The following is a 27,265-nucleotide window of genomic DNA, read 5'->3' as shown; positions in this document are numbered from 1 at the left end:
CACACATCAGCACAGAAGCACATGCAAGGCTTACAAATCATATGAGGATGATGGGCCATTCAAAAGCCTGACCCAATGTTATCTCTGTGGTATTGAGGTCATGAACCTGTCTATCAACAGTCTAGATTCGAAGAAAAAAAAGAAAGAGTCTTTACATCTAAAAATAATACCACATAAGCCTTCTAGAGGCTAAAAACCAACAGTGGTTAGAATTTGTAATGAGGTAAATTTTGATCCAACAGGAAAGTAGCCCTGTGAGTTGACCAGCTCCCCCTACCTCACAAAGGAATGATAGAACTTGGCCTTCATTTCAGTGTATAAATGGGATGCCTTAGGCCAGCAATTTCAACCAGTGTGCCGTGAGAATTTTTAAGACATGCAGTACCTGACTATTTAGTCAGGGCACTGGCCTCTTTTCCCCTAGATTGTCAAATTAAAAAAATGACAAGAGCTGTCCAGTGTGAATGAATCAAAATGATACCTATTTTTCATCAGATCAGCAAAACATATATTTTTTTGGTGTGCCACAGAATTTGATCGATTAGTTTATGTGTGCTGCAACATAAAAAGAGGTTAAAAATCACTACCTTAGACTTTCTCTGTGAGAAGTTGGAAGTGTTATCTTGTCACATAGGGCTTTTAAAAGGCAGGGGAGGAGGAAGAGGAGGAAAAAGGAAGGTGGAGGCACTGGGGGAGAACAGACTGCCTGAAGAGGAAGAAGGATGGACCTCTGGCCCCTAGCGCCAGGCTGCCCCTGCCTTACTATGGCCCCCGAGAGCCCACCTCAGTGGGCCACGGGACAGATCCAGTGAATACAGATATCATCTCTAGCAAAGCAGGAGGCAGTAACTTCACCTCAGTCCCAACCAAGCAAAAACATCTGAGTTTCCCTGCAGGATACTAGGCCTCTGAGGTCAAAATGTCAAAGACTTCAAGACATTTCTGCCACACCTGCCCCAGCTCCTGCCATGATTGGGCTTCAGAGATGGCTCAGACCTGAAGAGCAGGTACCAGCCAAAGCGCACCGAGCAAATGAGTGAATTGAGTGTCCTTCCGAGGACATACATGGATGTGTCACAGCCTGGAGCTGTTTACCTCCAGTGGAAAGAAAATGCCATTCTGGGTAATACAGGCTTTCTGAGTGTCCCTGAGAAGCCAGCTGATGGCCCCAGCTCCCAGCTTGTTAAGTTCCTACGTGTGAAATTTGCTGTCAGGAAAGCGACACCCTCCGACTAATGGACATTAATGACTAGAAATGCAGCCTGACATTACCGAGCAAGTCAGAGGCATCCCCATACAGGCCCTTGGAGGAGAACGGAAATTATTTCCACTCTAATTGCCCAGGAAAACCCTCAGGTGCGGGCCCAGAACACATTAACCCACTGGTTTAGTGGCTCTGGGACTCTTGCCGGGAGAAGCACTCACAGGAAGTTAAGGATGAACTAAGGACAAAAGTCAACTGCATTTAGGGTCAGAGCAGGGAAAAGAATGCAGAGAAACCTTTTCCTCCAGATTCTCACCTCGCCCTCACCACACCCCCTACAGGAAGTGCAGCTGAACAGGGCACTTCTGTATCTGTATCTGTATCTGTTTGCTTGCATCCAACTGCTCTGGCTGTGATTATTTATAACATTAATTTAATTAAAGTTTCCAGAAAGATAAATTTCTGCATGGTAGTGCAGAAAATCAATTCTTTTCAATGACAACATAAGTACCCTTGGTCTAAGTAGAAAACTAATGCATTATTTGGAATTCTTTTTCTTTTTTTTTCAATTAAAAAGTCCTCATGGCTCATGCATTTTTTATTCCCCAACGCTCTTTTCTAATGAGTGAAGCATAAAAGAACAGAGATGACTAATATATAAATGTACATTTTTTAAAAAACTAGAATTCCATACCATGTATTGTTCTGGTTTGACTTTTTATTTGCTCACCTTGTTTTCCTTTTTTAAAAGAAATAGCCATGCATATCCATCAAAAAGGACAGAGTAAAATCACAACAACAAAAATGCTAGCACTGATTTTTTTCCCTCCAAGAAAACATTTATTTCTCTTGTCACCTCCTTCTCCTCCATTTATCCTGTGTAGGCCCATGTCCATACAATACAATACAATTGAAAATGCATCTGAAAGCCTGTAGATGAAATCACTAGGAGTTGGAAATGAAGTCTTATTTTCCTCTCTATTCTAAATTATCTTGGGCTCCTCGTATGCAGTGAGGTGCCTTCTTGTTAATCTGCTCATGGACTCAGGTAGCCAATAAACTCCCATGCACGGGGAAGATTATATTGTATTTCTTTTTAGCCCTTTCCATTTGCAACTTTGAAAGCCTGGCAGTGCCGGCTGAGGGAGAGAGATGCAGGTCACTCTCTCATCATGCACTTCAGTGAATCCTACGACCTCCTAGCTCTCCCTGCCACTGCACCCCTGGTTAGCCAAAGGTATATTTAAACCCACCAGGGAACAAGAGGGAAACATAGAGGTTGTTAAAAAGACAAAATTAGAAATAAGTGTTCTAGTGATGTTATTAGAAGACAGGGCAAAGTTAAACTTGAAACCCACCTAATGAGGTTGGAATAAATGACCCACGGGGTGTGCAGCATGGGCGGAAGTGGAGGGAGTGGCGTTCTGTAGAATGAGAAATCCAACACAGTCATGTCGGGGCTGCCTGAACAATTAAGCAGCCACTCTCTGCTTTGCCAAAGGTGCTACAACTTTGAATGCATTACACTGGCCACCTAGACCTTTAGATTTCTTCTCTCCCATTATTTATGTCTCTGCAGTTTGGCAGCAAAGTCTTTTTCCCCTTCAGAGAACGTGTTACAGTTTTCAACAGCACAACTATCCATCACCTGCCAGCTGCAGTACGCTGCCCCAGCTTGTAGGTCACCAAACTACCAAAGCCCCCATGGCCAGAGCAGCCTGCACATGCCACCCCGCCCCACCCCTCCCAAAGGCTGTCTACCATCACATGTCTGGGGCAGAGAACACTGGAAGAAATAAAGAGCACAGAGTGGGAAGAACAAGACATCAACATCACTTGGCATCTACTCCAGCAAAGAGGCTGGCAATTGAGAAAAAAAGAGTGGCCGTCTAGGGTAAGTAGTCTTTGCTCACCCCAGTAGCATGCTGCACTGTCTACTCACAGATCAATTCAAATGATTCCAACCCCTTGCTGGTCTACTACAAAAGTGGCCCTGTGAAGATGGAGAGCTGAGTTGCTGTCCACACTCCTGACGGTGATGATAATGATGATGATGATGATAGTAATAATAATAACAGAGCCATATGTCCTCTATATAAACATCTCATTAAGCAACTCAGCAAGAGACACCCAGATCACAGCTGGAAGGAGACATAAAAATCACCTAGTCCAAGCCCCCTCTTGTATACCTAGGGAGCTAAGGCCCAGGGACCATGAACAACTTTCCCAGGGACATACACATGTAACAATTTCATTCAACTCAAGTTTTCTGCCAAGAACATTTTTGTGCTAAGAGCCAGAATTTCAAAGTAGAGTAGCAAATCGTATCTATTTTATTTAGGAGACACAGGAAATTATAACAAATGACTTTCCTAACTCAGTAAAACTTCACCTGGCTTCACATACCCTCATAAAAGCTGTGATAATTTTGGTTCATGAGTTCAGGAGGGAAAATTAAATTTCTGAACCTCCTTTCCCAGAGAATAATAAGGGGAAGAGGCCAAGCCACGTTCTCAAGGCCCTGACAGGATCACAATGAGATCTTATCTTGGAGGGGGTATTTTCTTCCCCATTCAGGTTCAGTTTTATATTTTTAAAGGACTCTGTTGGCATAAAAACTGTGCACCACTGTACTGCACTACCCATCATGGAACTAAAAGACAAACTATTGGAGAACCTAACCTAGGATTTGGCAGAATAAGTTCAGGGACGTGACCAACTTCAAACCCTACACTGCACCATGGATCCACAATGCACACTAGGTCCTGATCCATGGAACATCAGCCTTGTTTTTATACAGGTGAAAATTGAACTCAGTTGAAGTCACTTTCAATAGGATATTCTAACATCTCCCTATACACCAGTAGATGTCTGTGGCACTTCATGATGTTTATACTGGAGCTTGAAATTTTCTGAGGATTTTACTAACTCTTGCTACACTCGTACAATGACAATACGGTTTAAAAAAGTTACTACCATTCCCATTTTACAGATGCAAGCACAGATCCTGTCATGAATGAATGAATGAATGATCTTCAATAAAAATTTAAGACCTAGATTCCCTGATTTCACTCTCCTGCATCACTGCACGTAGATCCCATTATATAAATGGCAAAGGCAAGAGAATTGCCCAGTATTTATGTGAGTCCAGGCTAAATCAGAGAGCTCATGTGCCTGGTCACATGGAGAAGAGCTCTTCATTTCCTTCCCTCCCCTCTCACACTTCCTCCTCCATCCCTCCCTGCAGCCTTCCCCTCACTGCCAAATAGAGACCACTCACTTATTCACACTCTTCTCTCACTGACACCATGACTGGCTTTGTAATACTTACAAGATGAACCTCACTCCAAGACTGATTCTCCTATGACTGGTACAGAATGAAACCACACAGCAACCAATCTGTAAAGCTGCAGCAATTGTCATGCGTTCTCACCTGGGATGGCAAGAACTTAAGAGGCTACTCCACATCCCAGAAGCTCCTCGTCTGCAATCTCCCAGACTTCATGGTCTCTACCAGGACTCCAGCAATCCACCCTGCATTTCTTTATGATCCTACACATCGCCTTGTACTGTTACTCATATCCACACATGAGTACTTTTTATCTTCCTAACTCACTTGTTGTCTCTTCCTGGACAGAGGATCTGGAGCTGCTGGATTAGTTGGACACGAGGCATACACTGGCTTCTCATTTTAATTTTAGCTCATTTTGATGATGAGCTTTGTGCATGTGCTCCTGTTTGGGAAGGGAATAATATATCAGTGGGGTGGGGGAAGGAGGGCAAGAGCCTTGGCCCGGCTCTCTTGGAAGCTATTACCTTTGGCAGTCATTTCTTAATTTCCCTCTCCTGGCTGTAAGTGAAAACATTTGTGTAAAATTGGTACAGTACATTATATACATATAGCTTAACTACTTTAAGGAATGAGACATCTAATAAGATGATGTTGGTAAATACTTCAGGAGCTCTCTGCAAAGGAAGATGCCATATCACCATATTTATGATGAAAACCTAGAGATAGAAAGAGATGCTCACATGCTGGAGTTACTCTGAAATACTGAACAGAAACCTCGAACACCTGACATGTTCAGTGATTTGAAATAAGTTGATTTTTCTGATTCTGCACACTCTTCCAGATCAGTCATATGCAAACATGAATGCGCTCTGCAGTGAATAAACAGCATGTGTTAAAAGTAAAATCTAAATATGTTTATTGTCTAGACTATTCTCATCGAGTTAACCTCTTGTCACAGTGACTATCAAACTAGAGTTGTGTGTGTATAGGCACACGTGTGTACAGTGTACGTGTTCATTGTGCACACTTGCATCAAAGAGGCAAGAGTTTGGAGCTCTGTCACAATGTGACTGTGTAAGAGGATTTTGCCAGCAGGGAGGCAAGAGGATGTTGGCTCAGAGTGAAGGCACCTGCATATTGCAGAATGAGCGGGACAAAGGCTAGATAAATGTACCATCTGACTAGAAAACATTTTGAGTCCATTCCTCCTTTACTGTTGAGATGTTCAGCTCCACTGTTGTCACCTCAGGACCAAGACGCTGAGAGTAACTTTGTGTAGGTCTTCACACTGCTCAGCTGCTATTATGAGTTGTCAAATCAGCCTGCTCACAAGGCTCAGTCCATGCTTTCTCTGCATCCAGGGACCAGGGCCAATCATGGTGGCAGCCCCGGTGGCTTTGGAATTTACGACGACTAAATGAATAAGCCATGAGTTTTGTGGTGGCAAGAATTCTCTGTATTGTCTACAGCCAGGCAGGAGTAGTGTGTCCCATGCCTTAATATGATGGGTAGATGAATAATTAAAAGTTACCAAGTAAAAAGAAGGAAATTCCTTTTGTGGAGGATGAGAAAGGATACTTAGGCACTGAGTGCCACATGTCAGTGACCTCTGGGCTTTGAGTAATGGGGACAGGCTGCAGGGTGAGCTGAGAATGGAGAGGTTGGGGTGGGGGGAATCTGAGGAAGGTGCGTTCAGGCCTTCCTTTGCTGGCAAATATTGATGTAAAGGCAACTGGAGAAAAAGCCAAGGCAGCCTGGTCACCCAATCAAAGGATCCCTTACCTGTTTCTAACATGAGGTAAGCTGTTACCCACACTTTGGGAGCTTCTAACTAAGCTCAGCTAAGCAGTTGAAGCAGAAAGAAAGGTTTAAGTCTCAGAAGCAAGCAGAAAATATCAAACTGCCCATGAAAATAGCAGGCACTTGCCTTCGACGATTTGTGTAATCAGGTTTGAAAAGGCTCTGCTTCTCAATTCTAACTTTAAAAAGGTAGGAAATCCTGCCATACTTAGAGTTCCCTGGAGCAACGGAAAGGCCTGGGAAATCTGGTAAATGTTTGCATAGTCCTTGCACCTTCTGCAGCCTCTCAGTCTTCCCCTGGGAAGACTCCCCAGTGTGGTTGTGACTGTGCTGGGAAGTGTACATGAACTATACAGGTGGCGTGGAGGGCTCGGAGGGCTAAGGTTTGGGAGTGAGGTCCGGTTGAAAGTTTTGTTTATTACATTATGTGATTGGAACCAAGCTACTTATCTTTTCTGAGCCTTCCTAATTCCAAGTCTGAGTCTAAGAAAATTGTCCCCACATGGCTAGCCTAAGGAATATATCAAGCCTAGCACATTAGCTGGCCTGCAGTAGGTGCCCAATAAATGTAGGACCCTTCGCAACTCCCAATGCCAATGCAATGGGTTCCATTAATAAGATTCGACATCTTACCAAACAATTCCAAAGACAGGCAATATAAAACACGTGGTAGGAAAATATTAGAAAGGAGCAAGCTGCTCACACTGCACCAGGCTCTTACCTTCCCTCTCAGTTCCAAGTCCAGGGGGAATGGTCCCCACTGCTGGGCCGAATAGCCTCTTAGCTAGAGCAGATGCTCATGAGTCAGGCTTGGGTTCAAATCCTAGCACTAGCAGCAGGATTGCAGACGTATAATGCAACCTCAGTTCCATCATTTTAAAATGAGCAAAACAACAGCATTGAGTGTGGGATGAATGAATTATGTAAAATGCTTAATTAGCACTGTGCCTAGCACAATCAACACTCAATAAATGTTATTTATCACATCACCATTGATAACCTAACCAGCAGAATTCTTGCAGGTGACAAGTTGAAAAATAAGATAATACAATGCTAAAGGTAAAAGGAATAAAAAAGTAGGAATCTCATGATGGGATAGAATGCATAGCTTACAGAGGAAAAAAACAGTTGTTGTAAAATCCCTTCTCTTGGGAGGGTGGCCTGGATAAGAAGTAGTAGATCAGCACCTTGATAAGTGAGCCTGAGCTTCCACCCTTGAAAATCAGCTACTGCTAGCCAGGAAGAAATTCGTGAAGAAGAAAAGTCTGTTTTGCTCACTAGATACTGCCCTCTCCTTAATCTTTTCCTCCTCCTCACCAGAGGTCTGTTTCAGGTACTTCATCTTCCAGGGTCCCCCACTTCTATGTGCAGCCCAGCCTCTCACCCAGCTTCTCCCCCTTCTGGTCCATGCACCAAGACAGGCTGCATGAAAACTACACGGAGAGCTTGCTAAAAATACACGTCCTCGGGTTCCAACCCTCAGGGTCTGATCCAGTAGGTCAGATGGGGCCTGGTGGCCCATATAATTTCTTATAAGTTTCCCAGTAATTCTTATGTGCAGACAGGTTTGGGAATTATTTTTCTAGACTTTTCCTACACCAAAGTCAAGATTTACCTCTCCTATAGCCCAGTCGTTCCAGGCCTTTCTTTCCCGACCTATGGAAAAAAACACATTTGTGTTTGGGTCCACGAATCATCAACTGTCAGCAACTTTATTTTTTCCCTCCTAGATCTTACCAAAAAAAAATGTTATGCCATGAACAAAAGTATGAAAAATTTCTAAAGAAGGGAAGGAATACTCAGAATTTCCTCAGTCCATTCATCATACATAGGGCTACCCCTAGAGAATATTGTGGCTTCTAGTTCTCCCATCCTCTCCCCCACCTTCCAGATAGAGAGGTTGATGTAGCCAAGAAGGACACACAGTGCATGCAAATTTGAAGACAAAGCGGCACCATCGACACAGAATAAGTAATCATAATAACAAACACCATCATGTACTAAACACCAAAGGCCAAGCAGCACCCTAAGCACGGTTATGGATTATATCATTTAACATTCTCACCTATGAGTATATATTAGTATTATTGTTCCCAATTTACAAATTTAATAAACAAGATGCAAAGAAATTAACTTGCCCAAATTCACACAGCAAACAAGTGGCTGAGGATGAGAGCTCTCATAGGGACCAGAGAATTGGTGAAGTCATGAAACCTTAGATTAGCAAAGACATATCCTCTCTCCTCTTTCCCTCTTCTCCGGAGAAAAGAATATTTCGGGGGCAGGGCGGAGGGAGACAAAACTTTTGAAAGGACGAAACAAAAAATTGCATAACAAGAGAATAGCTGTGCCTCCAGGACTCTTCCATTGGGAATTACTGATGCTAACCTAGGGCTTTAAGGCCTTTTTCTGGCCTACAGCACAGGAGGACATGTACTGACCTTCCTCTGCTCTCCTTTTTGGACAGCATATGGGTGGTGGCAGGGGGGGCAAGAGTGCCTTAAGCTCTAGGGAGCTGAAGGAGATGATCAGCTCTTGAAGATGAAAATAAATGAAGACAGCAGCCTGAGGCTGCCTTTATTGCAGCTGCCAAGCCCAGGACTGCAGGGTAGAAAGACAGTGGTTTCTATAGAAACTCTGTCCATGCACACATATTATATCTAGGCAGTTCTCCCGAAATCCAGAAAGTACCTTAAATAGAGGACATCAAAATGGACCATGACTCACTTGAGCATGGTGAAACCCCCCCCTTAACATTGACACTAGTTTCTGTTCTTTGCCCTCCCAGGTCCTCTTCCAAAAGAGACTACAGAGCCGGGGTCGCAAGCACATGAACTATCTCCTCATCAGAAATGTGGTTCGGAGATAACTGACCTTGGCCTTTCCCTCCTTCTGTTGGGGTTCCGGAAGGGAGGCTGTCTCCAGCATGCCTGTTCTTTATTCTGGGCCCAAGGGAGCAAGTCTTGTGGCTGAACAGTCATTTTCACTTTGCTATTGTCATTAATGAGAACAAACAATTCAGGGGCACAGGGGCAGTGCTTGCAATGCCAAAATGCCTCAGTAATAGGACCCAGATCCCTAGCCACAAGGACTGTCATTGGGTTCTGGAGGGATCAAACAGCCCCTTGACCACCATTACCCAGCTGTCCAACTGCAAATGACCCAACTGAGACTGAGAGTCTCCTCTCTTCAGCTGGCAGCAAACTGGACACCAATGACAGACCTGGGGACCAGTATTGCCCTCACACCCCAACCCACCACCTCCTGCGAAACCTCCCCAGATCTCACTAACAGGCCTGCCATCCTCCACCAAGCTGAAAGGCTCATTCCTCCAGAGAATGAACGGTATCAATTCAAAAACACTTAAAATCAGCCCCTTAAAAAGTCTCCATTTGGAGGAGATATTTAAGCCAAGCTGTGCCTGATGAAGTGAAATAGAACTCTAGCCGCTTCAGTAACACAGGTTACTTGGATTCATTCGAAGGTAGACTGACTGATTCGCTTCCGAGTGAAACGAACTCAACGACAATATATCATAGTTATCTGTGACCGCAGCTCCATGGAATTTCAGACGGTGCCTGGAGTACACAGAGGGGCACTTAATATTCCCCAATCTGCAATCAACCTTTTGTACATTCGTTCCTAATCATAGGATACTGTTTCATCTTAATGAACTGTTTTCTCAGTGTATTACAGTGGGTCATTTCACCATGCCTAATGGCCCGTTCAGCAGGTTAACTTACAATGAGGGTCCCTTGGATTTTGTTTCCCAGCAAGGGGCTTGATTCCTAACCCCCTTCCCAGTGGCTCGATTTCCAGGGCGGATCACCAAAGATCAAAGGCAAAGACGTACCTGTTGCAGTCGACGTGGAGGAGGAGGTGCGAGGCGCTGACCGACAGGGCGACCTTGTGCCACCGCCCGTCTGCCATGCGGTACGGAAGTGCCTCTGTCCTGGGCTTCCCATCATGTATGTAATGATACCGAATCTCATCCCTCAGACCACTGCTCTCCAGTTCAAAATAGCTGTGTGGGAAGCAGCAAAAATGTGTTTTATTTTCCTTCTGCACATCACAGGTATCATCAGTCCTCACTGCTTACTAGCTTACCGCTAGGTTTCTCAGAAGCTAAAATTACTGAAATACGACACAAAGTGCTACAACCCAAAATCACATGTACCACATGGAACCCAATTCCCCCAAGGGCCCTTATGGTCACACTTTGAGCCTCTGAAATGGACGTTAATTGATTCACTTCACGGTGACTGGCCACAAACTAATTAGCAAAACACTGTTCAGTGTCTCTTAAATACTTAAAAGCAGTTCAGAACCTTCTTTCTATTGTCCAAAAAAAAAAAAGGCCATTCACACAGAGTGGGTTTATTGTTATGTTTATTGCTACCATTCTTTTTCAAGAATTAAAGAAAAATAGAACTCATGGTGGCTACTGGGGATTATACTGTCAGAGTGAAAAGAGTAAGGAGAATAGTGAGGCCTTTTTTTTTTGACATCTTCTGCACAGAAAGCACCAAGTGGACAACTATGCCTGGAAGACTAGGGGAGGAAACGTTCAAACTACTCACGCATAGACCAGAATTTCAAATCATCGTAGAATAAAACATGCAACGGAGTTCTTTCCTACCCCAGATTGTGATCACGTTCCCAGACCCATGAAAAACTCTTAGCACCACCCCTGCGGTCTGCACTCCAGTCACAAAATGCAGCTGGCGGCTTTGGGACACTCCTCAGACACGCACCAGGGCCTACACTCTCAGGAGTAGCAGCCCCCTGCCCTGCCCCCGAGTCCCCTGTGTCTCTCCTGAAATGGGTCCTCACCACGGGGCCTGATCTCACTGTCAAGAAATGCCAGGCAGTGCACTAGGCCTCTCACACAGACTGATTCATCGCCCTTTTCCATTAGCCAAAAACTGAGATTCTGGAACTGATCCACATACCCAAGCCAGGATTTACACTCGGGTCTCCATCTGATGGCCTCTGTCCTTTCTATCAGTTCTCTGCCCGTCTCAGAGGCAGATGACCAAGTAGCAGAGATGGTCTCGACTAGCAACCACCTCCCAGCAACTCATTCATAACAACAACTCAAAAATGACTCACCTACACAAGGAACCAGGTTAAATCCCCAGACCTGGAAGAACCTACTGCTTCTCCTCTCACCAGCTGAGCTGGCCTGACCCCACCAACTAGACCGTATTTAATCTAAAACATGAAATGCGTCTTCTATGAGAACCAAAATGAATAGATCATGAAACTCAGCCTCTATTATTCATGACTCCCAAATCTCATGTCAGAGAAAAAGGCATATTTCTTGCTCCTCTTTCAGAGGATCCTCCCAAGAGAGCAGCACCAGGGGAAGCGGAGTCAAGTCCGGCCTCTGACCCACTGCACCTGCACGAGGCAAAGCAGTCACACACTGAAGTGTGGTTGCTTACCATCTTGGTGTGATTCTATGATTTTATTACATAATGTATGACACAATTACATGTTTCCAACTCCAAATACTTCACACTACTGCAGCAGGTTCCTGGGCCCGCACACATACTTATTAGTAATAATAAATGCAATACATATTTTATAAGACTCCGAAAAAAAAAAAGAAAGCCCTTAACATAGAAAACATTCATTTTAAGAGAATCCTCCCAATTTCTTCTAAGCAGCTAGAACATTAGAAGAATCAAACAATCAGACTTTCAAAGGTCAAAAAGACTTCAGAGATTATCTGGTCAGTCATTCATGCCTTCAAGATGTTACTGAACACATAATGAGGGACTACAAAGGGATTTAAACAGAAATTCTATTCTCAAGATGCTTTGGGACTAGTGCGAAAAGAAATAAAATATTTGTCTCTCCCACAACAAGCTAGAAACTGGCCTAAGAAAAAGGAGCAGGAGGCATTTCGTGACTGACTGCCGTGCGCCAGCAATGGGCCACAGGCTTTCATAAATATCGTCTCATTTATTTTCTTCAAAGTAGGTGTATTATCCCTGTGTTACAGCTGAATTCACATCGGATCAGAGATAGTAATACCTTGCCCAAAACAACACAGCTCCTCTAAAGAAAAACCAGCATGATTTTAAAATTTGAGACCTTAACAAGATTAACACATAATAAGAAATCTCTCAATTACTTTATTTTGACCAGTAAGCTTCTACTGGGGGAAAACAACATGACCTTGAAGGGACGTCAATGGATGACAATGAAGAAAGCAAAATAAAGACAAAAATAAATGACAATGAGAAATGCTCAGAGAAATCACCTGATGGAATCACTTAAAAAAATAAAAAATAAAAAGAGGACTTCTACCAAGATGGAGGCATAGGTGGAAACACTGCCTTCTCCCATAACCAAGTTTGAATACAACAAAGGTTTAGTAAACAAAGACGCAGCCAAAGAACAGAGAATTGAACTATATGGAAGTCCAACCACAAGGAGCTGTTCTATCAGACTGGTAAGTGGGGCGGAGCCAGCAACAGAGCAGGGTTGGGCAGGATCCCCCCACCCAGGGGCACAGGCAGCTGGGGTAGCAGCACGGACCCAGTGAGGGTGAGGGGCAGGCTGGCCACAGTCACACATTCACGCGCAGATAAACCAGCAAAGGAGTGAGCAGTGAGCAGTGAGACGGACCTCGCAGGCCCCAGCAATGAACCCAGCAAGGACCCAAGGCGGCTGGCTGACTGCGGTCGCACTCGCATGCAGTGGGATGGACTGCGCAGGCCTTGGCAGCAGGAGGCCACAGGAGGCAGCAGAGGGGACCGCCTTTGCTTTCCTTTGACCCCACCCCCACATACAGGGTCACAACCCAGCAACTGAGTTGCCCGCCCTGGTGAACACCTAGGGCTCCACTCCTCATACATAACAGGTGTGAACAGTCCAAAATATGGCTCAAGAAGAACTCAAAGCCCCAGAGCCGATAACTCTAAGCAAAAAAAAAAAAAAGCGAACCTCTCAGATGCACAGTTCAAAATACTGGTGATCAGGATGCTCACAGAACTGGTCGATTTTAGTCACAAATTAGAGGAACATATGAAGACTAAACTAACTGAAATGAAGGGAAATGCACAGGAAACCAATAGCGACAGAAAGGAAACTGGGACTCAAATCAAGGGGGTGGACCAGAAGGAAGGAAGAAATGACCAAACAGAAAAGAATGAAGAAAAAAGAATTCAAAAAAATGAGGAGAGGCTTAAGAACCTCCAGGACATCTTGAAACATTCCAACATCTGAATTATAGTGGTACCAGAAGGGGAAAAGAAACAGCCGTGAGTGGAAAACTTATTTGAACAAATAATAAAGGAGAACTTTCCCAGTNACAGTTATTAACAACCACATCTAAAACAAAAGCAAACCAAGAGGACAGCTAGATCAGGAGCAGAACCATAGAAATGAAGAACACATGGAGGGTTAGCAACAGGGGAGTGGGAGGAGGAGAAGGGGGGAGAAGGCACAGAAAATAGCATAGATGGTAGGTAGAAAATAGGGGGAAGGGCAAGAACAGTGGGGGAAATATAGAATCTAAAGAACTTGAGACACATGGTCATAAACTAAAGGGGGGGAATGGTGGGGGAGGGGTGTGCGGGTAGAGGGGAATGAAGAGGGGGAACAGAACAACTGTAATGGTATAATCAATAAAATATATTTTTTTAAAAAAGAGGCAGCTGTACCTCACCAGATTTAATTATTATTCCCAGGGTTACGTCCTCAGTGAACAAGCACTTAATGTATTACAAACAGATCTTTTTAAAAATTTTTATTGAATTTACTGGGGTGACATTGGTTAAATAAAATTATATAGGTTTCAGGTGCACAATTATACAACACATCATCTATGTATTATTGTACTGGCTGTTCCCCACCTAAGCCAAGTCTCCTTCCATCACCATTTACCCCCTTTACCCTCCTCTTCTCCTCTCACACCCTTTGTGGTTGTGGTTGCAATAGCAAATGGGACTGTTTCCTTAGTTTCCCTTTCTGACAGATCAGTATTGTATAAAAATGCAACTGATTTCTGGATATTTATTTTGTATCATGCCACTTTACTGAACTCATTTATGAGTTCTAGCAGATTTGGGGGGGGGATCTTTAGGGTTCTCTATACAGAGTATACTGTCATCTGCACAAACAGGTCTTTTAAAGACCACTTTACAAAGCTTCAGGCAAGTGATCACTTTGGGGCAATCACAAAACACACAGCTCTGAGAAAAGAAACCTTCTCCAGTGGAAGGCAGAGGGATACTTATGTCTTTGAGTAAAGTTTCTGACAGCATCACACACATATTCAACAAGTCGTGTATGTTAAACAACTTAGATGAAAATCAGGATGATGTGAGGATTTTTTTTTGCTTGCTTTTTGTTAATCCTCACTTAAGGACATGTTTATTGATTTTAGTGAGAGAGAAAGGAAGGGGGATGGGGAGAAACGTCGGATGCTCCAATGTCAGGGCATGGAGCTCCAATCAACTGAGCCACCTGGCTAGGGCCAGACGATGTATGTTTTATTTTTTTTAAATGTAGACGATTGCTAAATTGGTCCTGGAAATGACAAAGGCATTAAGATGGCTGAGTTTTAGCTGGATAAAATTGTTTCATAAGCACTAGGAGGGGAATAATACAATATTTCCAAGCAGTAACTCTCTGCTAATAAAGCTGTGAGGCTGGGTCCTAAGAGCAACTTGGAGCGAGGTGGTCATTTGGCCTGATGGCTTTGGGTAGAGGCTGGAGGGAAGACTCAGGATTTGTAGCACAACCTTGTCACCCAAAGTATAGTCCCTCACTGAGCATCATCACCACCTGTGGAAATTCAAATTCCAGGGCCCCCATCAAGACCTACTTGAATCAGAATCTGCATTTGAATACATCCCCTTGATGAGTCCTGTGCACTCCTCGGAGTTTAAGGAGCACTGCAGTGGAGCACACCAGGTGTTGCTTTACTTCCTGGCAGCCAGTCACAATGAGGGAGTCAGAAGCAACGCTATGAGGAGGTAAGAGCCCTGAGGTGCTCCCAGGGAGTGGAAGAGCCCCGGAAGTGACTGGACACAAGCACCCAGTGAGCTCTCTGGCCTGACCAGTCCTCTCTCTTCAGATCTCAAGTGCTTTGGGGTCTTCTCAGGGTTGAGGGGGGAGCAGCTGGATAAGGAATAAAATAACCAGACTGTGTGAGCAGCATTTGTCCCCTTAGCCTTGGACTTCAGCCATGTATGATGTTCCAACGAAGTGCCTGGGCTCCCAGACAAAACTGCTCATCCTGAAAATTCTTGAAAGGGGCATTAATAGTCATTACTAAGTTCTCTTTTTCAGACCAAACACCCCCAGCTTTACACTTCTGTCCCCCACCTACACCATGAGGCCACCCTGGATGAGGATTCTGCCATACTCCTTTTCGGATGCTTCCCCGCGTTGGTCCCCAAGCTCTAGGGCTGGTAAAAATGAATAATTCCCCCCTTAAATACAGCAGCCAGGAATAGACACTTTCTCTGGGCCATGCGTATCTATGCGTGCATTCTAACACAGGGACCTTCCCATCGTCTAACACTGCAAGTGCTTTCACACAAAATGTTCCCTGTGTTTACACACCTAAGTATTGGTAAACCTAAGCCCTTGCTTCAGTGCTAGAGAGACCCTATCTAGGATCAATGGGATTGCCCACTGCTGGGATAGTGAAGAGAAGGCACCAAGAACCCCAGGAGGAGATATACTGTGCCCTACCTCAGGTCAGCGGCCTCACGGACTATGCATGCCGGAAAAGAAAAGCAATGACACAATTTTTAGGTAAATACACAGAGCACTGGCCTCAGTAAACCCAGACTTGATTTCACCCTTAAACCTGTTTACAGACAGCCATGAAATCTTTGGCAAGTATGCCCCTGCCTCTCTGCGCCTCAGCTTCTCCTGTCTGTTAAAAAAAAAAGTTTACAGATCTGACCCACAATGCCCTGGAATTCCTTGGAAGGGCCTTAAAGTCTAAGACAGGAAAAAGGCCAGGGCAGGAGAGAAGCTTCACTCTCACCTGTTCTATAAACTGGGAGTCTCCTGTAAGATCTCACTTGAATAAAAGAGACCCACTTACAAAAATAGTCTGAAACCACAGAACTAAATCATATCTACAGTCTAGCTCCTGTCTAAATTCCTATATTACTTTGCAAACTGATAGACTTGAGAATAAACTGAACCACTGGTTGGACAGTTAGTTTCATTACACCCTGGACTCTTCTGACAGTGCTGAGGTTCCAGGCCCCTCACAGCCTGGAGGACAGAGGACAGGGGACAGCAGACACAGTGGGCACAGCGGTCACTCACACCCTGCCCTTCTTCCTGGACACACGTTAAGACATGACTAGTTGCCACCAGCAACACATGAGCAGAGGTGATGTACATGACCAAGGCTGGGTAGGTAGGAAAAGCTGTGCCTTACCTAGGCCAACTGGAAAGAGTCCAGTAGAGGAGTCTGAGGACTTAAGTGAGTGGCAGTGTCATTAAACGAAATAAGCCTGGGTCCTTAAGTAACTGTATGAAGCAGACACCATTCCCCAGACAGACCGACACTGAACTTGGACTAAACAAAAATACATCTTTAATGATAATAACCCACAGTTAGAGGTTCTTAGATTTAGAGGTTATTCAGTAGATTCCCTCGACTCATTAAAGAGAGCTACAGGAACGTGAAACTCAAGAAAGGCAAAAACTAAGGAGTAACCATGGACACAAAGCTATTGCTAGACTATAAATAGAAAGAAATGGCAGAAGGCATGAATACGGTCTCATCCCGCCTTACGTGTGACAGATAACCTGCCTTGGATGGACCAATCCTCTGTTTGGCAAATAATATTTTCCAAAAATACCCACATCATTTCCCACCTCACACACCCTTCTGCAATGTAATCTTGACATTCTTCCAACTGAAAGGTGGGATCTATGCCCCCCTAAATGTTGAATATGGTGGTCTTGTCAGTGCTTTTAAAACAAAAGTAATGCTTGGTGACTTCCAAGGCTGGGTCAGAAAGTGTAACGCCTGTTTCTATCTTGTTTGCCAGAATGCTTGAGCTTGTAGCCCTAATCGCTATAAGAAGCCTGACGACCCTGAGACCACCAGGCTGTAAGGAAGCCTAACCCAGACTGGCCAGGCTGCACATAGGTGCTCTGGTTGACAGCCCCAGCTGGTATCCCAGCCAACCACCAGTGAAAACCAGACACAGGAGTGAATACACCTCCAGACAGTTCTCCCAGCTGAAACCACAGACACTGTGGAATACAGACAGGCCATCCCTCTGGACGCTATCCAAAGTCCTGACCCACAGAATCTGCAAGCACAATAAACTCGGGCATGGTTTGTGACACATCAATAGAAATTGGAACACTCTAAGTTCACATATATGTGTTTTTACCTTGAAAAATGTACACTATAACTCAGAAATGTCCTTACTAAATGCCTGAGGTCATTGGCTAAATGAGCAAACCTCCAAGTGCCAATTTTCTACATACAGCCCCACAGACTTAGAAGTATGCATTTTCTTCTAACATCAGAAATGGAATTCTACCCAAATAATGCAACCTAAACAATATCAATAAATCACATCTTTTAAAGTGCATGGATTTCTGTAGCTATTTAAATGAACAAATACCAGCTCTGCCCCGGGGTCTCCGCTGGTTGGAGTGTCACCCAGTACACCAAAAGGCAGCACGTTCAACCCCCGCTCAGAGCCTGTGCAAGAGGCAACCAATGCATGTTTCTCACATCAATGTTTCTCTCTCTCTCCCCCTCACCCCCTCTCTCTGCTTCCCTCCCTCCCTAAGTCCCTCTCTCCTCTTCGTCTCTCCTTCCTTCTCTCTCAGATCACACTTTTGGGTGGGGATTTTTTAAGAACAGAAATAAACACCAAAGGAATACACTGGTACCTTTTGCACAATCCATTGTGCTCCTTATATCGGGTCCAACACCTTAGCCTTGGACTTCATAGCAGTGACCACCTCAGGGGTCCTTTTATAAATCTGATTATCTTATCTGGCTTCTGGCCCCAAGTTCTCTTTCTGCCCTACAGAGTTATTGACTAGGTTAAAGGGATATCCTAATTTACTGGAACAAACTCCCATTACTCCCAACATCTTCTTCCTTCTTTCAGAGTAGGATGTTGTAGCACAAAAAGAAGCCAGAGCAACAAAATACGCCTGGTAGACAAAGGGCTTCAGAGTCCCGCTAACCTGTGTGCAACCCCCGCCTCAGCCACTGAATCGCTGTGAGGATGGAAACAAGACACATCATTTCCGGAAGCCTCCAATCTTTGTAGGTTTCTTTTGAGGGAAGAAATGACACAACATCTGTGATGATAACTAGTGATTACGATGACCCTACCTATTTCTTTCTGCATACATGGAAAGAAACAGCCTCACAAAGGTGCGATGCTGCCTTTTCTCAGGAAGAGATGTTTCTCCGCCTCCCCCTTTCCCTTGTCCAGACTTGACCTGGCGATTTTATTCCCAGCTGTAAACTTACATATTAGTTCTACACCCAGTCCTCTTTGCAAAGGTCTAGGTAGAGATCAATGGTGAGAGCAATAACAAACTGCCTCTGTTGTTGAAAATAAAACATCCCCTGTTAAATGAAATGTAAAAATTAGGTTCTTTACACCTGTTCAAAACGGTTCCATTACGGCCTTAAATAGCCTGATGCGGCCATGCTGTTCTTACAGAAGCGAAGGCTATGTCTAACTTCCCCAGACATGGAAAGCTCAGAGAAAAAGCGTGGAACTTTGGAAAGTTGAGATAGAAAACATTTTAATTGGGAGAAAAAAATTTAGAATAAAAGCAACCAACAATGAGCTAGTTTACTGGAACAAAAGAAAGAATGGATCATTAGGTTTTGACTGTCAAAGCCTCCAAATACAGTGGAATATAAATATTTATTAAGCAAACCAGCAGAAGGAATGGAGCTTAGAATCACAAAACTACATCTTGCCTTAAGCTTAGGGTAGAGCTCCAGATGTCCGGGAACTCAAATTAAGATGTTCCTAGATATCAACACTTAAGAAATAGTAGCCAAAATAATAATAGGAGTTGTAGTTACAGCCAGCACACATGGAGCACTTTCTACACTTCTTTCTTAATTTTACTAAAGACTTAAAAAGAAGGAATATTATTGCTCTCAAACAAGAAAATATAAAGTCTTTGGTTTTCTTCACTTCATTAAAATTTTTCTATCCCAGTCCAAAACTGAAGTAATGTATCTTTAAAATGCTCAGTGAAAATTTTTCTTCCCATCCTGTATTCCATCTTCCCAGAGCCCAAGGTCCCTAACAGGCAAGCACTGTTACTAGTTTCAAAGGGAATCCTTGCAATGTTTCATTAATAAGCCTTTTTGGAATAGTTCGAGCTTTTCAGAAAAATTGCAAAAGTAGTCCTGAGAATCCTCATATATGCCAGTCCTTTTGCCCGATTATTAACATCTCACCTTCATGTGGTATAATTATCACAGTTAATGAACCAAACTGATACATTACTATTAACTAAAGCCAATACTCTAGTCAGATTACCTTGGTCTCCTTTTATGTTTTACAATCCCATCCAGGATACTACATTAGATTCAGTTATAAAATCTCATTAGACTCCTTGTGACAGTTCGGATTTGACTTGTATTTTTTATGACCGTGAGGATTTTAAGAAGAATAGACAAGGTATTTTGTAGAATTTCCCCAGCTGGGATTTGTCTGTTTTTCTCACGCTTAAATTTGGGTTGCAGATTTTGGGAAGAAGGCCACAAAGGTAGAGTACAATCGTCATAACATTACACCAAGGCTGCATACTACCAACAACAGCGTTGACATTAATCTTGGTGCTGACCTGGCTGGTGGAGGTAGTGCTTGTCAGGTTTTCTACCATGAGGTTCCCCCTCCCCTCCTTTCTTTCCACACCACCCTCTTTGGAAGGAAAGCCTTGTGTGCATTTAGGATTCACTCGGGTCTCCAAGGGGCTTGAAAGTCCACTCCTTTGTAAATCTGAATATTATGCCATTATATAAATGTACCACAGTTTATTTACCCATCGGTCTGTTGAAGGATGTTTTGGTCACTTCCTGTTTGAGGGTGATTATGTATAACAATGCTTAATAAAATTTGCATACAGGTTTATGTAAAAATGGTTTTTAAATGAACTGGGTACATTTCTAGTAGTACGATTACAGGACTGCATAGTAAGACTACATTTAGCTTTGAAACAAAACTGTCAAACCTTCTTCCAAAGTGGCTGTACTACATTACATTCCCACCAGCAATAAACGGGATGGGCTGTGCAGTCTCGGCACTGATTGGTATTGTCTGGCTTGGCTTTGTTTTGTTTTTTTGGTGGGAGCAGAGTTAAGCCAGTCTAATTATCTGATCTAAGTATGTAATGGTATCCCTTTAAGTTTATATTTCGTTAATGACAAATAATGAGCATCTTTTTATATGTTTGTCATTTATATATCTTCTTTGGTGAAGTGTCTGTTCAGCTTTTCTATCCATTTTTAACTTGGATGGCTTGCTTACTTACTATTGAGTTCCAAGAGATTTTTGTATATTTTGGATCTAAATCCCTTACCAGATATGTATTTTACAAATGTTTCTCTAATCTGTTTCTCTACTTATTTTTTTTATTTTCTTAATCATGTCTTTTGTAGAGCAGGTTTTCATTTTAGTAAAATCCAAACTTACCCATTTTTCTGTCATAAATCACATTCTTGGTGTTGTATATAAAAATTCATCACCAAACCCAAGGTCATACAGATTTTCTATGTTTTGTCCTAGAAATTTTACAGTTTTGCAATTTACATTCAAGTTTATGATCCATGTTGAGTAAATTTTGCTGAAGGGAATATAGTCTTTGTCAAATTTCCTTTTTGGCATAAAGATGTCCCAGGGTTTCCCTATAATGTGGTAGACTACCCTGTCTTCCAGAGGTTTTTATGCTATAAAATAGGAAAATATTCCTTTTCCCCACCTTTCTAACACAGATGGTAGCACAGCAGCCTGACTGTTCCACACTTTCCTCTTTTCACTTAATATAACAAGAGATCTTTTTTCCACACAGCTTCCTCTTTGTCCTTACACTTTCCAATACCATTTAATACATATTTTCTCACTCAAAACTAAAGTCACTTACTTCGTTAGAGCCCAAACCTGGATTGCAACTCGTTAGAGGCCCATTTTCTCAAGGCTACGCCAGGCTTGCATACTGGGAAAGCAAGATTGAAAACCACATTCAAGGGAAGGCACCCTAAGTAGCAAGCCCTGAGTAATAAAAGACCTTTGTTATACATGCCTTTCCTCAAGGAATTTACATAAAATTGTATCCCTTGATGAGGTAAAACAAAAATGACAGAGAAACAGACAACAGTACAAGCCCAACCTTTAAAGAAAGGGGGAGAAATGCCACTCTTGAATTGCAATCCAGGAAAGTTTCCTAAAGGACGTAGCTCTACCAGACTATTTAGATGAAGGGTGAGGGGTGAGGAAGGTGCTTCAGGAGGCAGAAATAAAAGGAAGGATGTGGAAGGAGAAATGTGTCTGGCATTCTCAGGAAATGGAAAAGAAGAGCAGGTATGAACAGCCCATGCTCAATGAGGAATGCTGAGGAGCTAGGGAACAGACACAAAGGGCTAAGACAGAACCAATCTCTGACAGGTGGCCCTTTTCCCACAGCTTTGTTATTTCTCAAACCACTTCCTGCTAAGATAAATAGGCACATTCACAGACATGAAACATTCCCATAGGTGTCAAAATCATCGGTGTGTTACCTCTAACTCTGGGCCTTTCTCCCTCCTCTCAGAAAGCACATCAAGTCAGTGCTCTATTGTGCTCTGACTCCACTCTGTTGAGGTACTTTCTTCCATAAATGAATCACAAATTTGTATCCCCAGCCTAGACCTGTCTTCTGAGCTGTATAGTTGAGTAGTCAACTGTCTACTCAACAACTCCACTTGGATCCTTAATATTCACCAAACTCAAAATATAACCGCAACCCTAGCTGGAGTGACTCAGTTGGTTGGAACATTATTCTGTACACCACGAGGCTAGGGGTTCAATCCCCAGTCTTTGTGGGCATGTGTGGGAGGTAGCTCATTGACATTTCCCTCCCATTGATCTTTCTCTTTCTCTCTCTTTCTAAAATCAATAGACATATTTTAAAAGACATAACTCCTGCTCTTTCCTCCAAAACCCAGTCCTCATCCATCATATTCTCTATTAAAATGAAAGCTGGAACCCTGAGCATTGCCTCTGACACTTTCCTGTCCCCTGTGGCTGCTGTGCAGCCCATCAGCAAGCCCTACTGCTTCTGTTCCTACGTTATCTACTCTATCCATTTCTGCTCACTTCCTCCACTGCTACCATCCGTCCCTAACCACCATCCTCTCTTACTAGCAATTGTATACCCTCTGAACTTCAATCCACTCTGCCCCCCCCAATCCATTTTACAGCTGAAGTCAACTTTTTAAAACAAAAACCCAACCATATGATCCATCTTTCCAGCTACCTCCCACTCTCAAGCTTACAATCCATCAGCAACTTCTCATTGCTATAGAGCTTAAGACTAGAATTCTTACACATGGCCATCAAGAACCCACTTGCTCTAGATCCTGTCCATCTTTCCAGCTTCACTTTGTGAACTCTCTCTCCACTTTGTTCTCTGCACATCAACCTTCTTTCAAGTCCTCAAACACACCACGCTCCCTCCCACCACAACACACTCGCACATTCTGCCCCTGCTATCTAGGATACTTTGAATCCCATCTTTACCTAGTGAACTTCTACTCATCTTTCACTCATCTCAAATGTCACCTTCGAGGAAGACTTCACAGATATGAGCACTCCTCCCCCACCCAGGATCTTTTATAGTATGATGTTACTTTCCTTCCCAGTAATTATCTTGCTTCTATTTATATATTCCAGTCATTTTCTTAAGATCTGTCTCTCCCACTGATTGCAAGCTCTTTGAATATACAAACCATGTATGTTTTTGAACATCATTGCTTCTTTGGGGCCTAGAATATAGTAGAGACTCAATTATTATTTATGCAATACATTAATACATTATTAAATCCCTGGTTTTCATTAACAGTAATAAATTATATACAGCACATCTCACAGCTGACTGTGATACATCAAACTGATTTCACATTGAAGTTGAGAATCACTCTGGTAGAAAATAAAAGTTCCTCATCAAGAGAGTAATTTAGTAAAACCACCATTTGAATAACATGCTATTCATAAAAATTACTAACATTTATCAAGTTCTCACTATATGCTCGCTTCATAAGTACTCCCTGTACAATATTCCAGTGAGTTCCAGGAACAATCCCATGAATAGGCGCTTCCATTATCTTCATTTAGCAAGTGAAGAAACCAAGTCAAATGGCTTGACTAAAGACAATGCCAGGACAACAATGCCTAAGCCAGACTCTCTCCCATGAAAGACCATGAGCAGCACACAGGTGCACCTACCCGTAACTGCAACTGCCACCCAAACTTAGAGTCACTGGGAAGGCTGATATCATGGCAGAGGTGCACTGTGAAAGGACAGCCAGCCAGTGCTGGAAATGCCTAAGTGACACACTGAACAGACCCCAGACAGGGCCTGCCTCTGTCCGTGGTGCTGATAGTCCCACAGAACTGGAGGCTGAGAGTCAGTGCCTTAGGAAACACAGTCTAGTGATTCCTGACTGCTTCTGTTAGGAAGGGTTGAGCTCTCACTGAAACATATACAAACATATATTCAACATATAGTGAGGTGTATTGTATGTAAAGTACATATCGTAACTGGATTGCTGTAAGAGCTCAATAAATATCAACTATTATTATCATTGTTTAAACACTGCTTTGATGAGGAACTTTTATTTTTGACAATGATTCTCTACTTCAATGTCAAAGTAGTTTGATGTATAACAATAAGTTGTGAGGTGTGCCACATACAATGTATTGCTGTTAATAAAAAGCCAGAGCTTCATTAATGTACTCATTCATTTATTACAAAAATAAGTATTAAACTTCTACTCTGTGCCAGGCCCTACGTTAAGCTCTGAAGTTGCAATCATAAGCAAAAGCAGACATGGTCCAGGTGTTCCTAGAGTTTGCACTCCACGCAGAGTCAAGCATTAGCAATATAATCACACTACTAAATGTAAAGTTGTAAACAAACGAGTGTTGTGAAGGAAACGAATGTGGTTCTGTGACAAACCCAAACCAGCTTAAGTCGCCCTGAAACAAGACAACCTGGATGATAAGCATGGAGTAAACACAAGCATTATCAAGTATCTCTTATGAACATTAGGGTTACTGGGAAGAACTATACTTAGGAAAGAGCCTAGAACAATGGCCCAGATGGACCTAAGAAGTAACATTTGTTCATAAGAGGGAAGACACTTAACAGGTGATGTATGTTAACTCTTGCAGCAAGCCATTAAGAAGACAAGTGTAGCAAGTCCCCAGCCAGTCACCTGCCATTGCAAAGCCTCCTCATTTGCCAGGATCACCGCCAGTAGAAATGACTAAATATTTCCATGACAAGGTTATTGCCACCACCTACTCCGAATCCCCTGCCCCCTCCTCAAAAGCAAACACCCAGATCAGGTGAATTTATCTAAAATTAATTTACCTAGAACTAACATAAGTAAAAAAATTTACCTAGAGGAGCTTTATCTAAAACCAAATTTGACTAAAACCAATTTACCTTCCTATCACATGTAATTGTTATGAATTTCACAAACATGAATTTTATGTCAGTAGGGGAAATCACCATTAAGTCAACTGCCTGTTAGGTAAATTGATTTTAGAATAATCCAAGCTTGCAGCATCGAAGCCTTATCTCCAACAAAGTACAGGAAGTGGCTCCAGGCTTCAGGACTGCCTCTCACATCCAATAAAACTTCAGGAAGCTGGTGTAGCCAGAATCCTTTCGCCTTCCAGGAACACTAGTGGACTTCAAAATTCATCCATTGTTAGTGCGCTGCCAGAATTCCTTTGTGTCCCCCACTTCCCTCATGCCTGCTAAGGGGTGAAGAAGCTTCCTGCCTATCATCGTCCTGGAGCTGCTTTGACCTTAATCTCTGATCAGCTCAGACCATTCAGGCATCTGAGAGGTGGAGCCACTGTGAAAGCAGTTTTTTGTCAAAGTGCTTCACAGACTTTCAGAGGCACGTGTGTCACTTTGTTAACATGTACAGTCCAATTCAGTAGGTCTGGGCTGGGTTCTACCCCATTGCATCTTTAATAAGCCCTGGGTGATGCTGGTGGAGGTCTGCAGGCCACACTATGGGTATCCAGGTCTAACAAGATGACTATGGCTGTTGAGATGTACAGACTGGATTGGAGGTGAAATTCACCAGATATCGGAAGGTATTCCAGAGGCATGCTTCTCTGCTCTTGGAGAAGAATGCCAAGAAGGAGATCAGAGACTTACATCAAGTTCTTAGAGTCTGAAATCATGAGTAAAACTTTCTCTGAAACCAGAGAGAGTTTTCTGGGCAATTGCTTTCGAATGCCAAGAAAACTTCAAAAGTCAAATCACCTAAAAAATGATGAAATACTTGCTTTCCATACCAGGAATTTCACGGTCACATGAAACATACCCCTGCCTACCTTGGAAATGCATTCTTAAGACGAGTTCCTTCCTCTCCCATCATACCTGGAGGCCTAGGAAAACTATTGTTCATTCGAGGAACATCCTCTAACAGACCTTACAATGAGGAGCACAATGGGGTTAAGATAAGACTTCATGTTACTCCCTGTCCTATTCCTTCTTGCACAAATAGGTCAACAAGGACACACCTTGTCATTTCAATGATCCAAAGGCAGCCTCTCATTTGAGGCTTGAAAAAGACCTCTATCAATTACTGCTTCCTTTAACAACAAAAAGAAAAATAATCCTGGCTGAGGTGGTTCAGTGGATTGAGTGCCGACCTGCCAGCCACAGGGTCCCAGTTGGGACACAGCCCAGGTTGTGGGCTGTGTCCATGGTGGGGGATGCATGAGAGGCAACCAGACACCGATGTTTCTCTCCTCTCCCTCTCCTTACCTTCTCCTCTGTCTAAAAATACATATTTTTTTAAAAAAAGAAAAAATATTACAGTAAATAAAATTGCCAGGCTCCACTTTAACCAAGTGATCAAGGCTATTTAACATGAACCCCCAAATGCATAACAATCAAAAAATGTCAGAAACTCAAATTGAGGGGCATTCTATAACATTACTAGTCAATATTCTTCAATAGTGTCAGTCATGAAAGACAAGGAAAGTAGGAGGAACTGTCACATTTTGGGAAATTAAAGGGAAACAGTAACTAAATGCAATGTGTGGTCCTGGACAGGACCTTACAACAGGAAAGAAAGGATATGAGTGAAGAAACTGGTGAAATTAAAATAAGATGCATAATTTGATTCAGAGTCCTGCAGCAATGTTAATTTCCTGCCTTTTTAATGTCCCTGTGGTTATGTGAGATGTTAACATCAGAGGAGACTAGGTGAGGGACACACAAGAACTCTCTGTACCACTTTTGCAACTTCCCTCAAGTCTAAAATTAGATCAAGAGAAAAAGGTGTAAAATAAATTACTGTTTGCTCACCCAAAAGGCAGAGACCAAGAGGCCACACCAGTGTTGACATCTCAATGGGAAAGTCTGTAACATTTTTTGTCCCTGGGAAAAAGGAAAGACTGGATCCTCTAGACATTCTCTCTTGAATGTGTTTTCTCTCAACAAGACCTTGGTTTGTGGACTCTCCCCATCTCCCCCAGGCACTGGATCATTCTTCCAACAAATCAAGGGAAGCCATAAAGTCACCCTGATTCCAACTGTCAAACCCACCTTCCACCTGCCACACAGGAGCAGCAGCGAAGTAAAACCTTAAGAACAGCTAGAAAATGAGCCACTAAAAGTGACAGGTGGAAACTTTCTGTGAAAATAATATTAAAAGGTATAAAGACAGCGACAGAAAGAATAAA

General features: G+C 43.0%; 1 protein-coding gene across 3 annotated transcripts in view; it reads right to left on the bottom strand.

Annotated features, from left to right (window-relative positions):
* NELL1 (neural EGFL like 1) overlaps positions 1-27,265 on the bottom strand; it is a 729,607-nt gene that overhangs the window by 612,805 nt on the left and 89,537 nt on the right. For all 3 annotated transcript variants that reach the window (XM_037040389.1, XM_037040387.1, XM_037040388.1), the window contains exon 4: positions 10,150-10,320. In XM_037040389.1, the coding sequence (XP_036896284.1) occupies positions 10,150-10,320 (171 nt within the window). The remainder of the gene's footprint in view (positions 1-10,149; positions 10,321-27,265) is intronic.

This window comes from Sturnira hondurensis, unplaced genomic scaffold (genome assembly GCF_014824575.4).
Source record: "Sturnira hondurensis isolate 20B ecotype Veracruz unplaced genomic scaffold, ASM1482457v3 Scaffold0002638, whole genome shotgun sequence".
NCBI lineage: Eukaryota > Metazoa > Chordata > Mammalia > Chiroptera > Phyllostomidae > Sturnira > Sturnira hondurensis.
Note: the sequence above shows the minus strand (reverse complement) of the source record. Positions and strands in the feature narration are given on the sequence as shown.